The 22,267-nt window shown below is 62.8% G+C and overlaps 2 protein-coding genes across 2 annotated transcripts; both read left to right on the forward strand.

The window, feature by feature from the left end:
* The first annotated feature begins 2,777 nt into the window (after nt 1-2,777).
* On the forward strand, nt 2,778-8,832 carry MRGBP (MRG domain binding protein). The gene is made up of 5 exons (XM_066386361.1): nt 2,778-2,948; nt 4,511-4,632; nt 6,215-6,296; nt 6,564-6,638; nt 7,949-8,832. Exons 1-5 carry the CDS (start codon nt 2,801-2,803, stop codon nt 8,134-8,136), a joined length of 615 nt encoding a protein of 204 aa, XP_066242458.1. The 5' UTR covers nt 2,778-2,800; the 3' UTR covers nt 8,137-8,832.
* Nucleotides 8,833-14,247: 5,415 nt separating this feature from the next.
* On the forward strand, nt 14,248-21,565 carry OGFR (opioid growth factor receptor). The gene is made up of 7 exons (XM_066386625.1): nt 14,248-14,502; nt 16,843-16,911; nt 17,416-17,494; nt 18,351-18,429; nt 19,357-19,423; nt 19,904-20,052; nt 20,623-21,565. The coding sequence occupies exons 1-7, from the start codon at nt 14,320-14,322 to the stop codon at nt 21,563-21,565; spliced, it is 1,569 nt and encodes a 522-aa protein (XP_066242722.1). The 5' UTR covers nt 14,248-14,319.
* The last annotated feature ends 702 nt before the right edge of the window (nt 21,566-22,267 follow it).

Raw genomic sequence — 22,267 nt, forward strand, 5'->3', positions numbered from 1 at the left:
AAGCCAGGCTGACGCCCACCCTCGGACGGGCGTGTAAAAGCCCTCATCTTTAATAACTAGAACGGGTGGGGTGGGGGAGTGGGAGAGAGCATCTCTGAGACAGGGGTATTGCTGGAGTTGGCTCAGAGTCATCTTGGGGGGCAGGGGTCTTCAAAGCTGGCATCAATAAAACCCCAACCTCTAGATAACCAAGGGTCTCCTCCTTGCCCCTGGGGCTGAGCCACATTGAGCCAAGAAGCTGAGACTAAGTCCCCATCATTGTGACCACGTTGCCTGCATGGTCACACCCGAGAGCCACCCTCTCGCTGAGGACAGAGCACCCTGCCTGCAGTAGGGCCCCCTTGCCTGGCAGGCTCCTGTACCTTACCCTAATCTCCGCCACCCTCAGCAGCGCCACCCCTTCTGGAGAAGGGGCTTCCTGCAAACTGGTCCACAGGCTCTCTGGGGGGCCATGGGATGGAGGGAGGAGGAACTGGGTCAGTCCTGGCATCCCACATAGTGGACGAGTTACCCAGTATTCCTGTGCCTTGGTTTCCCCAATGCAAAGGGGGAAACAGTCATGGCCATTGGCACAAAATAACCAACAGCCCCTTCTCTCGGCTTGGTCCCTGCCGTCTCAGTGAGGCCATCGGCTCTCCCAGCCACCATTTACCAGCTGGACAAAGGCCCGTCCAGCAGGACCTGGCGCTAATGACAAAGGGCTGTGCCCAAGGACCTGGAAGGCTATTCCACAAAATAACTGGAAAATGAAAAGATTTAAAAAAGGAAGCTCAGCCTGGCCCCCTTGTCCACTGCCAGGCGACTTGAGGGCAGTGTTGAAGGTAGTTGGGTTGCATTTCCCACCGTGGTCTTCGCCTCGAGGCCCCTGGAGGGCTGCTTACAACGGTGCTCCCCCCCACAGACTGACTCAGCAGAGGGCAGCTGGGGTGTGTGCTGACATTGCATGCACACACGTGCACATGTGTCTTGGCTGATGCTGGGCTTGCTGGTGAAGGCCGGCTGCACACGCTCGGAGAGCCCGGGCCTGCCAGAACTCAAAATGCGAGAACTGCACCCACCCTCGGGTGGGTCCGGCTGCAAGGGAACAAACCTTCACTTGGTTCCTGCCTGCACGTTTCTGAGGAGCCCCGATTTGGGTCCAAACAGTGAGTGGGAGACGCCACCTAGAGGTGAGATGTGTGAGCTGCAAACCCCGTGCTCGAGCAGAAACCTTGCCTCCCCACCTGGCCGGGCGTGGTGGGTCCCCAGGTGCCTGGAGAGGAGGCTCTCCGCTGGACAAGGGCAAGAACGGGGTGGTGGTGAGCGGAGAGCGAACGTGGCCGAGGAGCAGGGGCCCCGAGGGGTCCAGGGCACACTAAGGAGATTAATAACGGAGAGACCACCCTCTGTTGAGCACTTCCTGGGTGAGGAGCCTGTGCTAAGCGGCCGTGCGTCATCGCGGCCTGGCAGCCACCACTGAGTCCAGTCCCGCTCTGGGCCAGGGCAGAGGAGCACAGGCCAGGCCGGGTCAGAACGCCCAGCCCCCTCGGCTCACATGACAGCTGGTGGTCCTCTGCCCCTGAGCTGCGGGACTGGCCCCACCGGCAGCGCCCTCCACGCGTGGGAAGCCGAGATTCAGGCCCCAGCGAGCTGATCCCGCTTGAGTCCACCGGGCTGTCTGTCCCCGCGGATGAGGCTGACCAGAGCCTGCACCGGCCAGGGATGGCGCCCAGCAGTGCGGCTCCAGCTGTGTACTTTGAAGCCCGAACTGTGTCCGCAGCGTCCAGCAGACAGACGGGCTGGCAGGACAGCCCCGTCTCAGCGCCCTTGCCGGTCCCACCGCGCGCAAGAGGAAACTGAGGCCTCAAGAGGCTCCGCGCCTTGCCCGACGCACCAGCTGGCAGGCCGCAGAGGAAGGGGCCCGGAGCACCGCCCGAGCGTCTACACCCGGCGGGACGCGAAGAGCGCACTGCCAGCGCGTCCCCGGCTCGGACACCTCGGGGCGTGGCCTTTGCTGGGAGTGGGCGTGGCCTCTGCGAGGTGGGGCGGGGCCCTGGAGGCCTTGATTGGTGCTGCCTCACAGTCGACCACCGAGGCCCCGCCCCTGATCAAGACTCCGCCCTTGCCCCGCTCCCGCTGCGGGCCGGGCGCAGACCAGCGGTCAACCCTCCGCCGGGCCCCGTCCCGGTCCTGCGCCGGCCACGCCCCGGCCACGCCCCGGTGCGGACCTGCAGTTAGCGCGCGCCGGGGCCTCGCGCCGGCCCTGCCCCCGCTGCAGCGCGGGTTAACCCTTACGGGCCCGCCTGCTGGTCATCCCGGAGGCCCCTGGCCCCGGCGGCTGGGCCCGGGCTCCTCCCCAGTGCGCGGTAGCCCTTCTGTGCAGCGCTCAGGCCGGAGGTCAGCCAGAGGCAATCGAAGCCCTTTAAAACCCATACTCGTAGAATGGACGGCGACCTGTGTCTTTTTTTCTTCTTAACCGCTTTATAGAGGTGTAATTTGCAATTCCGCCATTTGCAGTCAACGGGGTTCACCCAGAGGGGTGCAGCGATCGCCGCAACCTGCTCTAGAGCGTTTCCACCCCTTTCCCCTAATCGACTCCATTTCCGGAGGTCCGCGAGGTCGGACCGCGCGGCGCCGCAAGGCCAAACCGCCAGGGGCCGCTGCGGGCGCGCGCCGGGACCGGCCCGCCGCTGCGCCTGCGCCGGCGCCGCGCGCGAGCCCGAGCGCCCACCCGCCGAGCGCGCGCCGCCGCGAGTGCGCCTGCGCGGAGCTCGTGGCCCCGCCCGCTCCCGCCGGGGGCTAGTCGCTGAGCGACCGGGCTATGGGGGAGGCTGAGGTGGGCGGCGGGGGCGCGGCGGGCGACAAGGGGCCCGGGGAGGCGGCCACCAGCCCGGCGGAGGAGACGGTGGTGTGGAGCCCCGAGGTGGAGGTGTGCCTCTTCCACGCCATGCTGGGCCACAAGCCCGTCGGTGAGCGGAGTGCCGCGGACTCGCGTGGGGGCGGGGTGAGCCGGCAACGGCCGGGGCGCGCGCGGGGCGGGGGCCTCCTGCACCCCCATCCCCTGCCCCGTCCTGCACCCCACCCCCGCCGACCCTGCCCCGTCCTACGGCTGCCCCTCCTGCACCCCCATTCCCTGCCCTGTCCTGCAACCCACCCCCGCCGACGCTGCCCCTCCTGCACCCCCATCCCCTGTCCCATCCTGCACCCCACCCCCGCCGACCCTGCCCCTCCTGCACCCCCATCCCCTGCCCCGTCCTGCACCCCACCCCTGCCGACGCTGCCCTTCCTGCACCCCCATCCCCAGCCCCGTCCTGCACCCCACCCCCGCCGACCCTGCCCCTCCTGCACCCCCATCCCCTGCCCCGTCCTGCACCCCACCCCTGCCGACGCTGCCCTTCCTGCACCCCCATCCCCTGCCCCGTCCTGCACCCCACCCCCGCCTACCCTGCCCCTCCTGCACCCCCATTCCCTGCCCCGTCCTGCACCCCACCCCCGCCGACGCTGCCCCTCCTGCACCCCCATCCCCTGTCCCATCCTGCACCCCACCCCCGCCGACCCTGCCCCTCCTGCACCCCCATCCCCTGTCCCATCCTGCACCCCACCCCCGCCGACCCTGCCCCTCCTGCACCCCCATCCCCTGCCCCGTCCTGCACCCCACCCCTGCCGACGCTGCCCTTCCTGCACCCCCATCCCCTGCCCCGTCCTGCACCCCACCCCCGCCGACCCTGCCCCTCCTGCACCCCCATCCCCTGCCCCGTCCTGCACCCCACCCCTGCCGACGCTGCCCTTCCTGCACCCCCATCCCCTGCCCCGTCCTGCACCCCACCCCCGCCTACCCTGCCCCTCCTGCACCCCCATCCCCTGCCCCGTCCTGCACCCCACCCCTGCCGACGCTGCCCTTCCTGCACCCCCATCCCCTGCCCCGTCCTGCACCCCACCCCCGCCGACCCTGCCCCTCCTGCACCCCCATCCCCTGCCCCGTCCTGCACCCCACCCCTGCCGACGCTGCCCTTCCTGCACCCCCATCCCCTGCCCCATCCTGTACCCCACCCCTGCCGACGCTGCCCTTCCTGCACCCCCATCCCCTGTCCCATCCTGTACCCCACCCCCGCCGACGCTGCCCTTCCTGCACCCCCATCCCCTGCCCCGTCCTGCACCCCACCCCCGCCGACCCTGCCCCTCCTGCACCCCCATCCCCTGCCCCGTCCTGCACCCCACCCCCGCCGACCCTGCCCCTCCTGCACCCCCATCCCCTGTCCCATCCTGTACCCCACCCCTGCCGACGCTGCCCCTCCTGCACCCCCATCCCCTGTCCCATCCTGCACCCCACCCCCGCCGACCCTGCCCCTCCTGCACCCCCATCCCCTGCCCCGTCCTACCCCATCACCTCCTGCACCCCCACATCTGCCTCATCTTTGTCCCTCCCCAGTGCACCTGGCTCATTCTCCCCTCACCTCTGCCCCCATACCCCAACCCCTGCCCGCTCTGTCGGCCCTCTACCTCCCCTCAGGCTGACCCCTTCCTCCCGCAGGTGTGAACCGGCACTTTCACATGATCTGTATCAGGGACAAGTTCAGCCAGAACATCGGTAGGCAGGTGCCATCCAAGGTCATCTGGGACCACCTGAGCACCATGTATGACATGCAAGCACTGGTGAGCTGGACCCCGCCCTCCCCCGCCCCCCAGGGCCGGGGCTCCTGCCTCCGCAGGTCTGTGCAGGCCCTGTCCTCAGAGAGCCTGCCGTCCCCCGTGGGGCCAGCCCTGAGACAAGGCAGTGCCGAGGGCTTTACAGAAAGCACAGACCCAGTGAGGGCAGGGGGTTCCCTGTGTGGAACCTGCTACAGACTGATGGTCAGTGAAGGTCTCTCCAGGGAGAGGACCCAGGAGCCCGGCCGAGGGAGGGGGCTCTCACGCCAGCATTGGTCTGATGGGAGGTCCCAGAAGTGCCCCAGGCAGGAAGGTGACCGAATGTCAGGTTAAGGTGAATGTGATGGCTTCTGTGAGGACCAGGCAGGCAGAGTCCCAAGTCTCATGGGACTGCCAGCTAGCCGGGTCACCTAGGTACCCAAGGGGCAGAGGGGCAGGTGGGTGTTCCCTGCAGAGGAGGAGCAGATCCGAGGAGGACGTGCACCAGGGTTGAGGTGGCAGGGAGCCTGTGCTGCCTCCCACTGCAGGGGGCTCGCCCCCCCTCCCGGCCTTCTGCCCAGATCTCTGCTGCCCCTTGCTTCCTGCTGACCGGCAAGTCGTGTGCGTCTCCTTGTCACGGGCAGATGGGATGAAGGTGACAGCTGTGCCCTGGGACTGGCTGCTGTTTGCACACAGCCCCTTCGAGGTCGAGCTGCTGAGCTAGAGGGTCCTCCTGGGGTGGCCTCACACGGGGGCCATGGCTGGCTGGCTTCTGGGAGGTCCCTGTCCAGCGGCTCAGCAGAGTTCCCATGCCGGTCATGTGTGGGGTCACCTGGTCCCCAGGTACTTCCTGCACCCTGACTTCAGGCTGGTGGGGCCAGAAGTGGGACGTGGAGATGAGTAGGGCGGGGTCCCTGTCGTGGGGGGAGCCCTGGTGACCTGCGGGAGGGAGTGGCCAGCTCTGAGACACACCTGTTGGAGGAAGCACGTGACACTCCGCAGAAAGCTGCCGGGCACAGCCAGGGGTGTCAGCCCAGGACAGTAGCCTCTCTTCCTTTCACTCTGCCGGGTCTGGCCAAGACCTTGGGGACGCCACTGCCTGGACCCCAGCACTGCTCTGGGGCCTTGTTAGCAGACAGGTGACCAGCGGCTCCACAGGGAGTGGCGGGTGGAAGCCCGTTTCCCAGGACCCCCCTCCCAGCTCCCCTTCTCTGTCCGGTGTTCGTGTGTCTGGAGATGTGTCGTTTCTGGCACAGGTGACGTGCAGGACAAGTGGAACCCTGAACCCTGACAGGCCGTCTCTGCTCTCCTCCCCTGCTTTCTGTGGGGTGGCTTTCCCAGCCAGCACATGCAGTGTCCAGGCTGCTGGGCTGTCCCTGCCCTCTGAGTGCAGGACAGCTGCTGCCCCTTTGGCCCCTGAGGGCGTGTGCCAGCAGGAGGCAGCTTCAGAGGGGACCCTGGGTTACATTAGCCCAGCATTCTTCCCCTTCCTGGCGTTGTGGCTCCTGCCCCTGCTCCTGAGTTGGTGCTTATACGTTTTTAGTCACTTGCTAAAGTCAAAACAGAAAACTTCTTATTTCTTAAAAAAAACAACCTTATTTGCCATCAGCATGAATCTGAGATTCTTCCATTCCCGAATCCAGAGAGGAACTTCGTCCTTCCAGAAGAAATCATCCAGGAAGTTCGCGAAGGTGAGACTCGGGCGAGGTCAGGTTTGGGAATTAGGAAAGGCAGGAGGCAGGCCGAGGGGGGTGGTGTCAGGGTGGAGGTCCTGAGTCTCAGGGAAGAGAGGGGGTCACTGGCCTGTGATGCTCGGCCCCCTGATGGGGAGGATGTGTTCAGGAACGGTCAGCTGCTTGCAGGACCGAGGGCCTCGTGTGCCGCCCACCTCAGGAGCAGTCCTGGCCTGAGTCACCCCAGGGTGGGCTTCGGGCAAACATCAGCTGTCCCCCCCACAGGAAAAGTGATCATTGAAGAGGAGATGAAGGAGGAAATGAAGGAAGACATGGACCCCCACAATGGGGCCGACGATGGTGAGTGGGGAGCCGTCCCACCCCTCCGCTGGGGCCCAGAGGACACAGCCCCCAGCCCCGGCAGGGCCTCCCCGCAGGGCGCAGCGCGGGTCCCGGCCTGCGTGTCTGGTCTGTCGCAGCCACAGCTGCTGTCTGGCCCAGCAGTTGAGAGGCAGCTTCCATCTGCCTGGCAGGAGCCTCACCAGGCGCAGACCTCGTACGTGGGGCCAAGACCGAGAATGAACCACAGGGCAACCAGGGCACCCGGCAGGCCCAGGCAGGTGGCCCCAGCGTGCAGTGCAGGAGGGCTCAGCACAGGACAAACCCCGAGTAGCAAGGCTGCTCTGCCCTGCGGGGCGGGCGTGAGTGGCAGCTGGGGCAGGTCCTGCAGCCTGAGTGTGTGGTGCCAGGCGCCCCTGGTGGGCATGTCCAGGCGCTCTGGGGGCCAGGCAGGTGCCCCCAACTCAGGAGAAGCTTGTGGGTTCAGAGCATTGTGTGTATAGATACAGGACTTTTTTTTTTTTTTTTACAGAGACAGAGAGAGAGTCAGAGACAGGAATAGACAGAGACAGACAGACAGGAACGGAGAGAGATGAGAAGCATCAATCATCGGTTTTTCGTGGCGACACCTTAGTTGTTCATTAATTGCTTTCTCATATGTGCCTTGACCGTGGGCCTTCAGCAGACTGAGTAACCCCTTGCTCAAGCCAGCGACCTTGGGTCCAAACTGGTGAGCTTTGCTCAAACCACATGAGCCTGCACTCAAGCTGGCGACCTCAGGGTCTCGAACCTGGGTCCTCTGCATCCCAGTCTGATGCTCTGTCCACTGCGCTACCACCTGGTCAGACCATACAGGACTTTTTTTTTTTTTTTTTCTGAAGCTGGAAACAGGAGAGACAGTCAGACAGACTCCCGCATGCACCCGACCGGGATCCACCCGGCACGCCCACCAGCGGCCATGCTCTGCCCACCAGGGGGTGACGCTCTGCCCCTCCCGGGCGTCGCTCTGTCCTGACCAGAGCCACTCTAGCGCCTGGGGCAGAGGCCAAGGAGCCATCCTCAGCACCCGGGCCATCTTTGCTCCAATGGAGCCTCGGCTGCGGGAGGGGAAGAGAGAGACAGAGAGGAAGGAGAGGGGGAGGGGTGGAGAAGCAGATGGGCGCTTCTCCTGTGTGCCCTGGCCGGGAATCGAACCCGGGACTTCTGCACGCCAGGCTGACGCTCTACCACTGAGCCAACCGGCCAGGGCGATACAGGACTTTTTAACTGAGCAGGACAATGAAATAAAACTCTGAATATTCTATTTTCAGCCAAATTATTTTGTCTCCCAGTTTTTTCATCCTCAGGAAGCTTGGGGAAAGCAACAGACAAGTCCAGCAAAGACAGAGACAAGAACTCCTCGGACCTGGGGGCCAAGGACGGGGCCGACAAGCGCAAGCGCAGCCGCGTCACCGACAAGGTCCTGACCGCCAACAGCAACCCCTCCAGCCCCAGTGCCGCCAAGCGGCGCAGAACGTAGGCGTTCTGTGGAGGGGGCAGCCTGCAGCCCACGGCACAGTCACCAGGCCCCTGCTGCCTGCCCCGGTCCTGGGGGCTCCACAGCGCCCACTCACCATCGGGGGCTCAGGTGGACAGGAAAAACCAGGGTCGCCAGCTCAGGTGTAGAATGTGCTTTGTGGTTGGTCCCACGGCTCGCTGTGTCAACAGCACGGGGCTGCAGCGTGTGTGACGGGAGGCCTGGTGTGATGCGCAGAAAGCCGGTGGTCCCCTGCCCTCCCAGCAGCACCAGTCTTCCTGTCGGTCCCTCTGTCCATCTGCCGACCCTCGCTCAAGGGACTGTGACCTCAGGAGAAGGGCCAGAGCCACACACGGCGGCCCCTCCATCACCACCTGAGAACTGGATGTTTGGCCTCGTTCACTTGTACTGTAACGATGTATATAATTTGGTTGATATTTCACTATTTAATTTCTAAGAAGCCTATTTTACTAGTGTTTTATATGAAAAAAATACTGCAGAAGTTAAAAACCTGTGTTGTATTTTTTCCGAGATGTTTTGTTCTAAGGTAATGACCTCAGATACTTTTTGCTCAGTTTTTATAAGCCAGACAGAGAATTTGTGGTTATTTTTGTATTACTGAATAACTTGCAAACAGACCAAAAGAGTGAGTGGGAGGAGGCCCGCCGGGCTGACGGCCGCTGGGCGGGCGGGGAGTGGGGGCTGTTGTGGACGATTAAAGCACAGAAAAGCAACCTGGCCTCCTGTGATTTCATACCGGAATAAGTTACCTTTTGCTACAGTAGGAAGTTTATACTTTTCTGAGATTGAAACAGGTTTGCCTTTAGATGGACTTGACTCCCTTGATACAATGTAGGTGCAAATGTAGCAGGTGCTGAGTGCAGCCTGTGAGTGGACACGCCCTGGCACACGTGTTGGAGGAGTAAACAAGGCCGGGCTGGCGCTGCCTTCCTGCTGGATGGCTGCACGCACGGGGCTTGTGACCACGCCTGTGCATAGCAGAGGTCCACCAAGTGACCAAGAGCCAGGACCTCCCTCCTGGCCGGTCACCCGGCCCGACCTGAGGAACACGGGACGCTGAGTTACCATCAACCCGGGAGCCTGCTGAGGTCGGAACTCGCTGCAGCCCCCGGGCGAGGCCAGGGCCCCTGTGCTGGAGAGCCACCTAGCATCCGGTCAGAGGCTGCCTGGCACCCAGCCAGTCACTTGGGGGCCTTGAAGGCATCGCTGACACCCCGCTCCCCGGCAGGCCGGCTGTGCGCGGCCCAGAGCACCCTGTGCTGCCCCTGAGCAGCTGGTCCCGGCGTCACCCTGGGCTGGAACCTGCAGCAGAGGCTCGCACTCCCTGGCTTGGGGGCCCTGCGGGGTGTCTCCAGCAGAAGACCCACGTCCTGGTCAAGGAGGGCGCCCTGCTGTGCAGAGCAGGAACCTAGAGAGGCCAGTGTGGAGGCGCAGGCTGCCTCTTCCACCCACACCCCTGCCCCTGGCGTTTCTCCCTCTGAGATGAAGTCACATGAGATCTGTGGTCCAAGCGCAGCATAGACCACCCCCATTGCCCAGATGTACGGGGGCGGGGGTGGGGGACTGTCACCTTTTCTTGCAGCAGAGCGGGCCGTGACTCTTCAAGGGAAAAGAACAGATGTCTGCCTTTAAGAATTCTAGAACTGCCTGACCTGTGGTGGCGCAGTGGATAAAGCGTCGACCTGGAAATGCTGAGGTCGCCGGTTCGAAACCCCAGGCTTGCCTGGTCAAGGCACATATGGGAGTTGATGCTTCCAGCTCCTCCCCCTTTCTCTCTCTCCCTCTCTCTCTCCTCTCTAAAAATTAATAAATAAAATAAAATAAAAAATTCTAGAACTGACATGGGGAGGACCTGGCCTCCCTCCCACTGCTGGTGTCCACCACCCCCACTCAGTGTCCACTCAGCCGGAACGCAGACCACTCTGGGGTGGCACACGGAGCAGGAGGGGCCCCCCTCGCCTGGCTCACTAGGAAACTCCCACCAGACAGCGTCTTCAGGGACCTCCAAACCTGCAGGGAAAGCCTGGTCCATAAGTCCAACCTGCTTCCTCATTTCAATTATTTAACATTTTACTGCCCTTTGAAGAGAAAGGCGGCAGGCGAGCATGTGGCCCCACTTCCTGTGCCCTGGCGCCCTTGGGGGCTGCTGTCCTCAGCACTGGCTGAGCACCTCGGTCCTGGGTGGGCCCCTCAGCCCTCACCCGCTCATGGGGTCTCCGCTCAGTCTACCATGTGGTCCATGCAGGTCGGATTCACAGGCGTCTGTGGCCCGTGATGTCTCTCAGCCTAGGGGTCTGATCTGTGACACGGGGGTGTGATGCAGCCACCGTGTGACCCGGAAACTATCTGAACAAGAAAGCAGTGAGGGTGGGGCTGAAGGGCAGGAGCCACCGAGACTCCAACCGATGCCTGAAGCTGCAACACAGAGAGATGTGGTCCTTACGCAACTCAGTGTTGACCTCAGACGAGAAGCCTCTGTAGCCAGCCGCCGTTGGCGCCCAGGACCCTGGGGCCTGAGCACCTTTCCTGCATCACCTGTGTCCTGGGGTGGGAAGCCTGTGGGTGTGGCCTCAATGCTCCCCGCTCTGGCCCAGCCCCCCATGGGGAGTCCGGAGGGACAATGGGCTCCCCAGAATTGTTGAACATGTTCTGAACAGCAGTGGGTGCAGTGGGTCTGCTGTGTGGCTGGTTGAGTGGGGATGGGTGGACCTTGGCCAAATAACGTGGCTGCAACTATGTTTGCCTGAGGAAAGTGTTAGAGCAGGTCTAACCTGAGTCCTCAGCCACCCCTATGTGAGCCCTTGCGGAAGCCACGCCACCTCTGGGCACACAGCCGACTGCTGGTGTGTGGCCAAGCACATGTGTCAGCGTGTGTGAGGGCCTGTGGGTGTGACGCTGGTGCTACACACACACCCTGGGCAGTGAGCCGCCTAGAGTGCTGAGCCCACAGTGGGCGTCTCCAGAGCCCCCTGCTTGTTCCCGCAGCAGAACCCGGGGTCCAGGATCACCACCCGCTCTGAGCTCTGTGTACACCACACACAGGGCATCTAAAGGGGCGATTGGGTGTGACAGAAAAGAGGTCTGCAGTCCTGGCCCGGGCAGTGGGCAGCAGTGGGCAGCAGGCAGCAGCGGGCAGCAGGCAGCAGTGGGCAGTGGGCAGCAGCGGGCAGCAGGCAGCAGTGGGCAGCGGGCAGCGGGCAGCAGTGAGCAGCGGGCAGCGGGCAGCAGGCAGCAGTGAGCAACGGGCAGCGGGCAGCACTGGGCAGCGGGCAGCAGCGGGCAGCAGGCAGCAGTGGGCAGTGGGCAGCAGCGGGCAGCAGGCAGCAGTGGGCAGCGGGCAGCAGCGGGCAGCAGTGAGCAGCGGGCAGCAGGCAGCAGTGGGCAGCGGGCAGCAGCGGGCAGCAGTGGGCAGCGGGCAGCGGGCAGCAGCGGGCAGCGGGCAGCAGCGGGCAGCGGGCAGCAGTGAGCAGCGGGCAGCAGGCAGCAGTGGGCAGTGGGCAGTGGGCAGCAGTGGGCAGCAGGCAGCAGCGGGCAGCAGCAGGCAGCGGGCAGCAGTGAGCAGTGGGCAGCGGGCAGCAGGCAGCAGTGGGCAGTGGGCAGCGGGCAGCAGCGGGCAGCAGTGGGCAGCGGGCAGCGGGCAGCAGTGAGCAGCGGGCAGCGGGCAGCAGGCAGCAGTGGGCAGTGGGCAGCGGGCAGCAGCGGGCAGCAGTGGGCAGCGGGCAGCAGCGGGCAGCGGGCAGCAGTGGGCAGCAGGCAGCAGTGGGCAGGCTGTTTGCTGGGCTGGGGTGGTGAAGCCAGGGTACCCTCTGACTCCCTCCTCTTTGTATTTTGCGGCAGAGGAGGGGTGGAACCTACCCACCCAAGAGCTCCCAGATCAGCCAATCCTGAATGGCCCATGGCCCCAGCACTCAACATTTCCATCTACTTGGGTGTCACAGCCAAGGGTCTCCAAGGCCAGCTGCATATCTACTAATGAGGTGAGGCCCATGGCCACGACCCTCAGTGATTTGGCCTCACTCTGTGGGAAATTTACCCTGGCTATTGGTAGCAGACACCTTGCAAAAATGCCCAGACCTCCAGACCTTTGGGGGAGTCACCACTGTCCTTTTAAAAAGTGAGGTGTGGCCTGACCTGTGGTGGCACAGTGGATAAAGCGTCGACCTGGAAATGCTGAGGTCACCGGTTCAAAACCCTGGGCTTGCCTGGTCAAGGCACATATGGGAGTTGATGCTTCCAGCTCCTCCCCCTTCTCTCTCTCTCTCTCTGTCTCTCCCTCTCCTCTCTAAAAAAATGAATAAATAAAAAAAATATATATATATATTAAAAAAAAAAAAAAAAGTGAGGTGTGGATAGAGTGTTGACCTGGGGTGCTGAGGACCCAGGTTTGAAACCCTGAGGTTGCCAGCTTGAGCACAGGCTCACCCAGCTTGAGTGCGGGGTCGCTGCCTTGAGCGTGTGATCACAGACAGGACCCCACAGTTGCTGACTTGAGCGAGGGGTCACTGGCTTGGCTGGAACTCCCCCACCCCCGGTCAAGACACGTATGAGAAGCAATCAATGAACAACTAAAGTTCCGCAACTACAAGTCGATGCTTCTCATCTCTCTCCCTTCCTGTCTTTCTTGCTCGCTAGGAGAAGGAAGGAAAGAGGAGGGGAGGGGAAGGGAGGGGAGGGAAGAAAGTAAGGTGTGCATACACAAAGAGGGAAGGGAAGGGAAGGGAAGGGAAGGGAAGGGAAGGGAAGGGAAGGGAAGGGAAGGGAAGGGAAGGGAAGGGAAGGGAGGTGTGCATACACAGGTTCCAGCAAGGGGAGACTGTGCCCGGAGAGTTAATGAGGGTCAGCGCAGCAACTAGCCATCGGCAACAGCACTGAGGCAAGCCTTCCACGTACTCACAGCCAGGATCGGAAGCCTCTGTCCGGCTCACGGCTGCCACCAGCTGCACAGTACAGGGAGTGTTGCCATTCCCAGACACAGGTTAGTTACCTAAAAGCCTGTTAGCTGGCTGGCAGAGTCAGGAAGTCAGGGTCCCCCTGGGGCCAGGCTGTGGCCTTCTCCTATTGGCCCCCATAGGCAGCTCTCCTTGAGGCCAAATCTAAAAGCCAGAGCTGGGTTTTAGCATTTAAAAAATAATAATAATAAAGTGGTATAGTAGCTACAGAAGATGAATTTTACCTGGGGTGGTCGCTCCTAATTTTCATTTCAAGGGGTGAGTCACTCATGCTGCTGGAGCCTGCGTGTCACCCAGCAGATGTCAGAGGCAGACGTTATGTAAGGGACCCGCCGTCGCAAAGAAAACTGCAGCTGCAAGTAATTTTCAGCCACCGAAAATCTGCCACCTCTCAGCCTCCAGAGAGGTCCTGAAGGGGCCGCTTAACTGGTGTGGGCCTTGCTGACCAGCCCTGCGACACCCCTGCTCCATCAGTGCTGCCTCTCAGCGGCTCTCCTGCTACCCCCTGTGAACGGCTGTGGGGGGACACAGGTCCTCCGAAGATGAGTCCTGCCCATAGTCTGAGGGAGCTGGAGGCAGATAGTGCCCCCAAGCACCCCTGCTCACACTTCCCAAGGATTCCTGTGGTGGGTAGGGGGGGCACCATCCTGGGGAACATTCATCTGGGAGGGCACGTTCCAGGCAGCAGCCTCCTGGGGGCATCCCTCCAGGGTGGGGCATCCTCGGAAGGGAGAACTTTGGGGGAACTCTCTGGGGTGCGGGTGGGTGATCTGAGAGGGATTCTAGGGAGGCAGACACCCTCTATAGACAACCTCCAGAAGCCATTCTTTTTTAATTATTATTTTATTTATTTACTTACTTATTTTTAATTTTTATAGCGGGAAAGTGGGGAGAGAAATAGACGGAAACACTAGTCCGTTTCAGCCTGTGCCCTGACCGGGAATCGAACCCGTAACCTTTGCAGATTCAGGGGTGGCGCTCTAACCAGTTAAATATCCGGCCAGAGCCTCCTTCCCGGAGAGAAACCCCCGGTTGGCACGTGGTGCGGCGGCGCCCGACAAGGCGGACGTCCCGGGCCCGCGGGGTCCCGCCCACCGCACGTCCTTCCGGGGCGTGGCCAGCAGCCGCGCCCCGCCCCCCGCGCTTCCTCCCGGCGCTGCTCTCGCTTCCGGCGGAGCGCGGTCCCTGCCGCTGCCGCCGCCGCCGCCGCCCGAGCATGGACGATCCCGACTGCGACTCGACCTGGGAGGACGCCGAGGAGGAGGAGGAGGAAGAGGAGGAGGAGGAGGACGGCGACGGCCCGAGCTCCGCGGGCGACGACGATGGCGAGGCCGGCGCCCCGGGGGACGCGGGAGACGCGGAGGACGAGGACGAGGAGGCGCGGCCCGGCTTGCTGCAGGTGCAGCCCCGGGAGGCCGCCGCGGGACGGGGGCGAGGCCCTGCCCCGGGGAAACCGTCCCCTTCCCCCACTCCCACCCCCGATCGCCGCGTAGGCGCCTCTTGGAGCTCGGGGCCCGACTCCCTCCCCTCCTTTTCCGACCCTTGGCCTTCTCGTGCCCCGCCCCCCATAATCAGACAGACACACGCCCTGCGATCTGCCCCTGCTCGGCCCCCCAGCCCTGGCTGGGACCTTCCACGGAGGTCCAGGGCCGTCCTAAAACCAATGGCTTAGGACTGAATCTGTGTAGCGGTGACATTTCTTCAAACGGATGCCCCCACCAGCACCGCACATCCTTGACCCCCCCTCTCCGCGGCACCCACCTCCAGGCCTGTGGCTCTGCCCTCTATGTCCCAGGCCTCTGTGCCGGCCACCTCCACTGCCCCCTGCCAGCCTCTCAACCTCCTGGCACCCCTCAGGGAGCACCTGGCCCTGTTGCCCACCACCCGAGACTCCCCTCCATGCCCACCCAGGCCGTGAGCCCCCCATCTGCTTCTGCCCTGCTGTTCCTCACTGGGTGCAGCACCCACCCTCTTGGAAGTGTCCTTGGAGGCTGCGTTTATGTCACTTGCCTGAGCCAGGACCACTGGCCCTAACAGTTACTTTTGGTTACTTGTTACCACTGGTTACTTTTGTTGCCACTGGTTATTTATCTTGATTGCTTGTCAGTTAGCAGGGGTTACTAGCTAGCACTCACTGGGGTGGGGTGGGGTGTGGGTGCCATCGTCCCGGCTGGGGTCCCAGGAGTTGGGGAGGAATGGTACCCAGAATGGTGACCGTCACCTTTTGTCCCAGTTGCTGGTGGATGACGGTGTCCTGGCAGGGCAGCATGTCTAGTGAATCTTGAATCCTTCTGTGTGGTCCCCTGGGATGGAGTCTCCCCAGAGCTGAGTGGAGCACTGGTTTTCAGGTGTCTGTGTCAATGTCTTGAAGTGGTCAGTGAGGGGACTCTGAGAGGCTGGTTCCGGGGCCTGCCTGCAAGGCCAGCGACCTCAGCACACCCAGTGTTTGGGCAGGGACGAGCTCTTTGGGGAAGCTGGCCCAGCAGTGGTCAGGGTCACGGGTCTGGGGTCGCAGGGCAGGAATTCCCCAGCAGGGACCGGCAGGTGTGGCAAGGATTAGGTGAGAGGATGCTGCCCTCCCACAGTTCCAGACGGCATGCTCTGGCACCTTGGTTACCCTGTGGGAGGCCCACGGACCTCTGACTTCTTCCCTGTCTCCTTCCCTTCCCCCAAGGACTCCCACGGTGCTCCCTGTGGCCCTGACAGAGAAGTGGGAGCCACTTCTGCCAAGTTTCAGTTTTGTTTCCTGGCCCTTGGCTTGTAGGAGAGACTCTTGCCAGCGAGTCCTGGTTTGAAATCAGGCAGAGGGGCAGCTCCAGCCCCGGACTGGAGCTTAGACCATGGAGGGGTCTTATAGGTTGGTGAAGGAGGGGGTCAAGCCAGGGGGCACGGTGGTAAGCCTGGCCCCCTAATCCCCTCCAGCACTCCTTCCAGGGTCCTGGGACCCAGGTGTTTCCCAGGATGAGCTGTTCCCTCCTGTTGTGCCCAGGGGCTGTCTCTGCCCGGGCCCCTCGCCCTCACCCAGCCTCAGTCTGACAGGTAGTCTCCGCCCCGCCCTGTGCCCCCTACCCTTGTCACAAGGTAGTTCAGGCTGCACTTACCAAGCGTACTAGTCCCCAGTCACCCACCTCACACCCTTCCTGGGACCCCAGAGTTCTTGGCCTGTAGAGACAGGGCTGCAGAGGTTGAGAGGGCAGTGAAGAGCCTCTGACTTGTTGCGGAGAAGTCCCCCACCCCCAACTCCGTGGGGCTGGTGGCCGGGAGATACAGGGTCTGGCCACTGAGCAGGGGGGTTGGGCAGGATGGGACGGGCTCCCTGGGCCTTGGTCATTCGTTTCTTCATCAGATCCTGCAGCATGAGTTTGGGGCCCCTCCTGGGGCTATAAGTAGCAAGGCCATTGTCCGTGGGGACACCAGCCTGGTGACAACTTAGAAGACAGCACAAGGAGGAAGTGCTAGGGCAGGCGGGGTTTCCTGGAGAAATAAAACTGGCTGAGGGGAGCAGGAGGTGAAACTGGGGTGTGGAAGGCTGCACCCCAAGGATGTTCACGTGGGTCTGAGGGTCCTGAGGGCTGAGCAGGTGCCCCTCTTGGCCCCACTGGTAGTGTTGACATCTGATGGAGGTCCTCACTGCCCTCGCCAGGACTGGAGCTCACAGGGAGTGGGTCCTGCTTGCTGGCAAGCCTCTAGGAGGGGGAGGGTCCCCGGTGGGGTCTCATCTGCTCCCTTCTTTCTCCAGTCTAGGATGACAGTGTCCCGAAACTGGCGAGCCATGCGGGACACGTGCAGGTACCGGCACCACTACCCGGTACGTAGCTCCCTGTCACTGAAGCAGCCCCCCAGGGTGGGCAAAACCCGCCCGCTGCCCCCCGAAGAGGCCAGTGGACGATGTGTCCCTTGGCTCGTCGCCTTTACAAGGCAATCACAATGCCAGCTTTTGTCGCATCCACACGAGGCCCCAGACCGCCACCCACCGCGGTGGTGTCCCCATGTCCTCAGCCCCTGCCCTCTGCACCTGTGAGTCTCGGGCAACCCTCGGGTGCCTCTGGGTACCAGTGAGGGGACTCCTCAGCACTGGCCTACATTGGTGAGGAGGAGGTGGTGGTCAGAGGCAGATTCTGATCCTCGGGGCAAGGAGCCCAGACTGGGTACCTGGGGTCTTCGCCATCCTTCAGGGTGTCTGGAAGTTTTTTGGCTGAGACCAGATACACACACCCCTCCCCCGGGAACGCTGTAGTCTGAAGGACCCAGTGAGGCAGCCTGTTTCCAATGATGTCCCCAACTGGCACTCTTTCTCTCTCTGGCTCTTCAGGATTTGACAGAACGGGACGGCAACGGAGATATGCCGAACCTGAGCTTCTACAGAAACGAGATCCGGTTCCTGCCCAACGGTGGGTGTCCCGTTGCTGCCCGCAGCTCCGTCCTGCTGGGGTGTCCCCTCTCCTCTCTCCCTGCCTCTCTCGCTGGGACTGGGTCCGCTGCACGGGGGGCTGTGGCTTGCAGGCAGCCAGCCCCACAACACCCCCTGGAGGCTGCTGAGGGCCAGGGCCCCAGCCTGCAGCTGGGACTGGGCAGGCAGAGTCACAGTGATGGGCCAGGCAGTGAATGTGGTGGCTTTGCAGGCCCTGAGGCCTCTGTCCTGGGAAAGCCACATATGTCAACCAATAAGTAAGTGTAGTGTTTACATTTTTAATTGATTGGAAAAAACTTAAGGTAGAATATACCGTGTGACCTGAAAATGACATGAAACTCAGATGTCCGTGTCCACGAGTGGTGTTTTATTGAACCCGTGGTCTGCGGCTGTTTTCCCCAGGACGCAGGGTCCCTGCTGCAGAGGCCATGTGGCCACACAGCCTCAAGTATTCACTGTCTGGCCCTTTGCAGAAGCAGTGGCCGTCCAGCAGGGGCCAGGCTCTGGGGTGGTTCTGGGTGAGGCAGAACCCTGCGGACAAGCCGTGGTTGGGGGGCTGTGAGGACCCTTCCTGCAATGACAGGTGCAGGTCTGGATCCACTTGCCCCTCCCTGGGGTGTATTCATCTCCCTGGGTTCTGCCCTCAGTCAGCAACGGGGTTCCCCGGTTCCAGGCTGCAGGGGGGCCGAGGGTCTGAGTTGTGGGGTTAGAACCGCAGGACATACAACTCAAAGCGGCAGAGCCCCGAGGTCCTCAACAAAGGAAGGAGGGGAAGGAGGGGAGATGGGGCTCTGAACAGGTCCCCTCTGACTTGTCCCCATGTGGATGGACCCTAGGCTGCTTCATTGAGGACATTCTTCAGAACTGGAGGGAAGACTATGACCTCCTGGAGGACAACCATTCCTACATCCAGTGGTGAGCGGAGAGCCGGCTCTGGGGGAGAGGTGGAGCTCGGGGGGCCTGGCTCCGGCCAGCCTCTTCCTCGAGGCCCGATGCTAATGGAACAGGCAGGCTGGGTCCTTTCTGAAGCCACGCGTGGTACTTAGTGCAGGGCTCTGTGGGTTCAGCAGTTGGGGGATGACCCGGCCCGGCCCACGGACTGGGGTTCCTTAGCCGTGAACAGCTCCTGTGGCCAGCGGGGAGGTGCAGCCGCACAGGGAGGACAGGAAGGGCAGCAGCCTCGTGAGCCCCAGCGGCAGCGGTTGTCCTGTCCTGTGTGGCAGGCTGCTAACTGGCTTGAGGTGACCCTCACCAATGCCCTCACACAGTGTCCTTTTTTTCTTTCCCCGTTGGTTTGAGGGACAGACACACAGAGACACAGAAGCACCAACTAGTTGTTCCATTTAGTTGTGTTCTCATCGGTTGCTTCTCATATGTGCCCTGACCACAGGTCAAATCTGTGACCTCAGTGCCTCGGGGCAGTGCTCTATCCACTGAGCCACCTGGCCAGGACCCACAATGTGTCTGTGAGGACAGCTCACAGGGAGCCTGTCATACACACAGGGTATCACAGGAATAACTCTCAGCGTCAATGATGTCAAAAGAACTAAACAGAAGGGACAGCCAGCCACCATGGGGTAAATGACTAGCTGGTCACCCTTGCTGCTGCACACGCACACTGAGAGTCCTGTGGGCCACACACACACGTCCTGTGCCCTGGCCCGTGACACCCTCCCTGTCCTCTGGACTTCATTGTGTGAGTCCAGCTGGCCCCTCCGGGGACTGAGTGGTAAGCCCAGAGAGGGTGGTGAGCCACCCCAGGCTGCCCAGCCGGCGTGTGCCCGTGTGGTTGGGAGCCCAAGTCTGCCACTAACGGGGCCTCTGCTGTCTCTTCTCCCGCAGGCTGTTTCCTCTGCGGGAGCTAGGGGTGAACTGGCACGCCAAGCCCCTCACGCAGCGGGAGATCGAGGTGAGCCGCGGGCGGTGTGGGAGCCGGGAGACCCCTCCAATTACCTTCCCTCTAAAGTGGTCCTTGCCCCCGCCCTGCGCGCCCCTCACAGACCTCTGCTGTGGGCGTCCAGGCAGCAGCTAGCCTGTGTCCCCCAGTGGTTGGGGCCGGAGCAGGATTCCAGTCCCCCCAAAGGACCGGCAGTGGGGAGCCACAGAGCATCTTGGGAGGTGTGACGTGGTCCGAGGAGACGGTGGGCATTTTCTGCCCCGAGCCGGCCCTGGGAGCCCCCTAAGCTTTCACCAGCAGCTCAGGGAATTCCTCTCAGAACTAAAATGGACACGTCAGGCCCTGCGAGCTGGTAGCAACACTCCAAGTAAAGAGACAGTTACAAGGAGTCTCAGGGTTCCTTCACCCTGAAAGCCCGAGGTCAGGTCTTGAGATGAATCAGGCCGGAGGGAGGCGGCCCCTGAGCGCGGGCTAGCCTCAGCTGCTTTCCAGGCGTTTAAAAGCTGCAAGGAGGCCAGCGCGCGGTTCGTCCAGGCCTATGAGCTCATGCTGGGGTTCTACGGGATCGAGCTCGAGGACCGAGACACGGGCAGGGTGCGCCGTGCACAGAACTACCGGAAGCGCTTCCAAAACCTCAACCGGTGAGAACCGCCCGCCCAGGGCTGGAGCCCCCACGGCTGAGCGGCAAGCAGGTCTCAGGACTCAGGTTGAGGAGGGGGCGGAGCTAGGTTTCGGGCAAGTGTCCGCGGAGCATTTCTGCGGAGGGAGCAGCAAGTGACTGAGGCTCTGAGCACCCTTCTTGCTTGCAGGGTGGGGGTGGTCTCTACCTGATGGGGGGGGGGGGTGTGCTAACGAAGGTCCCACTTGTCAGTGTGGCTTCTTAGCTGTCTTCTGCTACCCACGTGGCTGTGGGTCAGGCGGCCCACTGGGCTGGGTCGCCAAGCCCCCATTGAGAAGCACTGTCGGGAGGAGACGCAAGGGGTGAATCTGCTCCTGGCACAACATACAGGAGCCCCTCCGACCCTCCCCCAGCTCTGTGGGGGCAGGGGGTGTGCCGTGGGTCCAAGGGAGCGGAGGATAGAGGGGAGGATAGAGGACGCACCACCATCCCCGCCCACCCCAGGCTCCCAGAGGTCCGGAGGTGCGGGAGGACGGGGGAGGCCCCGGCGGAGAATCGCCCCCCAGCGCCCTCTCCCCACCCCGCCCCCCAGGCACAGCCACAACAACCTCCGCATCACGCGCATCCTCAAGTCGCTGGGCGAGCTGGGCTTGGAGCGCTACCAGGCGCCGCTGGTCCGCTTCTTCCTGGAAGAGACGCTGGTGCGCCGGGAGCTGCTGGGCGTGCGGCAGAGCGCGCTGGACTACTTCGTGTTCACCGTGCGCTGCCGGCGCCAGCGCCGCGCGCTGCTGCGCTTCGCTTGGGAGCACTTCCGGCCGCGCAGCAAGTTCGTCTGGGGGCCCCCCGGCCGGCTGCGGAGGCTCAGGCTGCGCTCGCCGCCCCGCGCGCCCGCGCAGGCGGGGCCCAGGCTGGCCGAGGGGAAGGAGAGCCCCGGGGACCCCCTTCCCGAGGGCGGGGACTGTGTGACTGCCGAGCCCCAGCTGCTCAGCGACGAGCCCCAGGAGAAGGGAACCCGAGAGAAGGAAGCGCAGGAGAGGGATCGGGGAGAGGAGGTCGGGAGCCAGGGGGAGGAGGGGCCGGAGTCTTCGAGCCCCCAGGAGAGCAAGAAGAGGAAGCTGGAGGTGAACCTGCGGGAGCAGGCCCAGGGGGAGCCGGGCTCCCAGAGCGCCTCGGAGGTAGAGAAGATCGCCTTGAACCTGGAGGGCTGCGCCCTCAGCCAGGGCAGCCTCGGGGCGGGGACGCAGGAGATGGGCAGCCAGGACCCGGGGGAGACAGAGCAGCCCTGTGCCCCGTCCCCGGAGGCCAGGGAGGCCGACGACGAGGTGAGGAAGCGGAGGAAGGTGGACCAGATGCCGGCCCCCTCAGAGGGCCCCGAGGCAGGAGTGAGGGAGAACGGGAAGCAGGAGGGGCAGGCAGGAGGCCAGGGGTCGCCTGAGCAGGGTGCCCCCAGGAGCGCAGCCCCTGCAGAACCTGCCCCGGAGGAGAAGGCGGAGCCTGCGGAGGCGGTGCTGGAGGCCAAGCCCCAAACGCCTTAGGCATCTGGATTCCAGCGGGCGTCCTGGCCTGGCCCTGTGCTGGGGAGCGGGTGGCCAGCTCTTCTCAGCACCCTTCAGCACTGGCCTCTCCCTGGTGGTTACTGCGGCTGCTGGAAGCACAGGTCCCCCTGGGAAGGCCAAGGATTCCAGAATCCTTACCTCGACATCATCGGCTGCTTCCCTCCCCTCTTCCGCCACTGACCCCGTCTTTGTAAATTGGCCCTGAAGGGCCTGGGGGTAGGAGTGGGATTCATTTTCTTAGTCTGGTGCCGAGGCCTTTTCTGAATAAACTCGTTTTACTAAAAGTGTTTTGGCGTGGACAGTGGACCTATGGGTGGCCAGGGTGCTGTGGGCTAGTTTCGTGAACGACGCTGCTCTCTGGACTCTGGCCGGCTATGGCACTGCTGTGCCCATACGTAACTCACATGGGCACAGGGACCCACCCAAAGCATCCTGACCACAAACCTCCCAGAGCTCCTGCAACTGGACAGCTGGTCCCTTGACTGCCTTTTGTCACCAGTTCAAGAGGATGTCTGGGGGCTCATGCAGAGTCCCCTCGAATAAGTGGAAGGAGCAGTATTCGGGTGTGACTAGGGTCTGGACCAGGGTTCCCCAAACTTTTTACACAGGGCCAGTTCACTGTCCCTCAGACGGTTGGAGGGCCGCCACATACAGTGCTCCTCTCACTGACCACCAATGAAA

Source organism: Saccopteryx leptura, chromosome 5 (assembly GCF_036850995.1).
Source record: "Saccopteryx leptura isolate mSacLep1 chromosome 5, mSacLep1_pri_phased_curated, whole genome shotgun sequence".
NCBI lineage: Eukaryota > Metazoa > Chordata > Mammalia > Chiroptera > Emballonuridae > Saccopteryx > Saccopteryx leptura.

Coding starts and splice junctions, on each gene's coding strand:
- MRGBP (XM_066386361.1), top strand. CDS start 2,801: ATGGGGGAGGCTGAGGTGGGCGGCGGGGGCGCGGCGGGCGACAAGGGG. Junction 2,949..4,510: donor GCTGGGCCACAAGCCCGTCG/GTGAGCGGAGTG, acceptor TTCCTCCCGCAG/GTGTGAACCGGCACTTTCAC. Junction 6,297..6,563: donor CATCCAGGAAGTTCGCGAAG/GTGAGACTCGGG, acceptor TCCCCCCCACAG/GAAAAGTGATCATTGAAGAG.
- OGFR (XM_066386625.1), top strand. CDS start 14,320: ATGGACGATCCCGACTGCGACTCGACCTGGGAGGACGCCGAGGAGGAG. Junction 14,503..16,842: donor CGCGGCCCGGCTTGCTGCAG/GTGCAGCCCCGG, acceptor TTCTTTCTCCAG/TCTAGGATGACAGTGTCCCG. Junction 20,053..20,622: donor CGCTTCCAAAACCTCAACCG/GTGAGAACCGCC, acceptor CCCGCCCCCCAG/GCACAGCCACAACAACCTCC.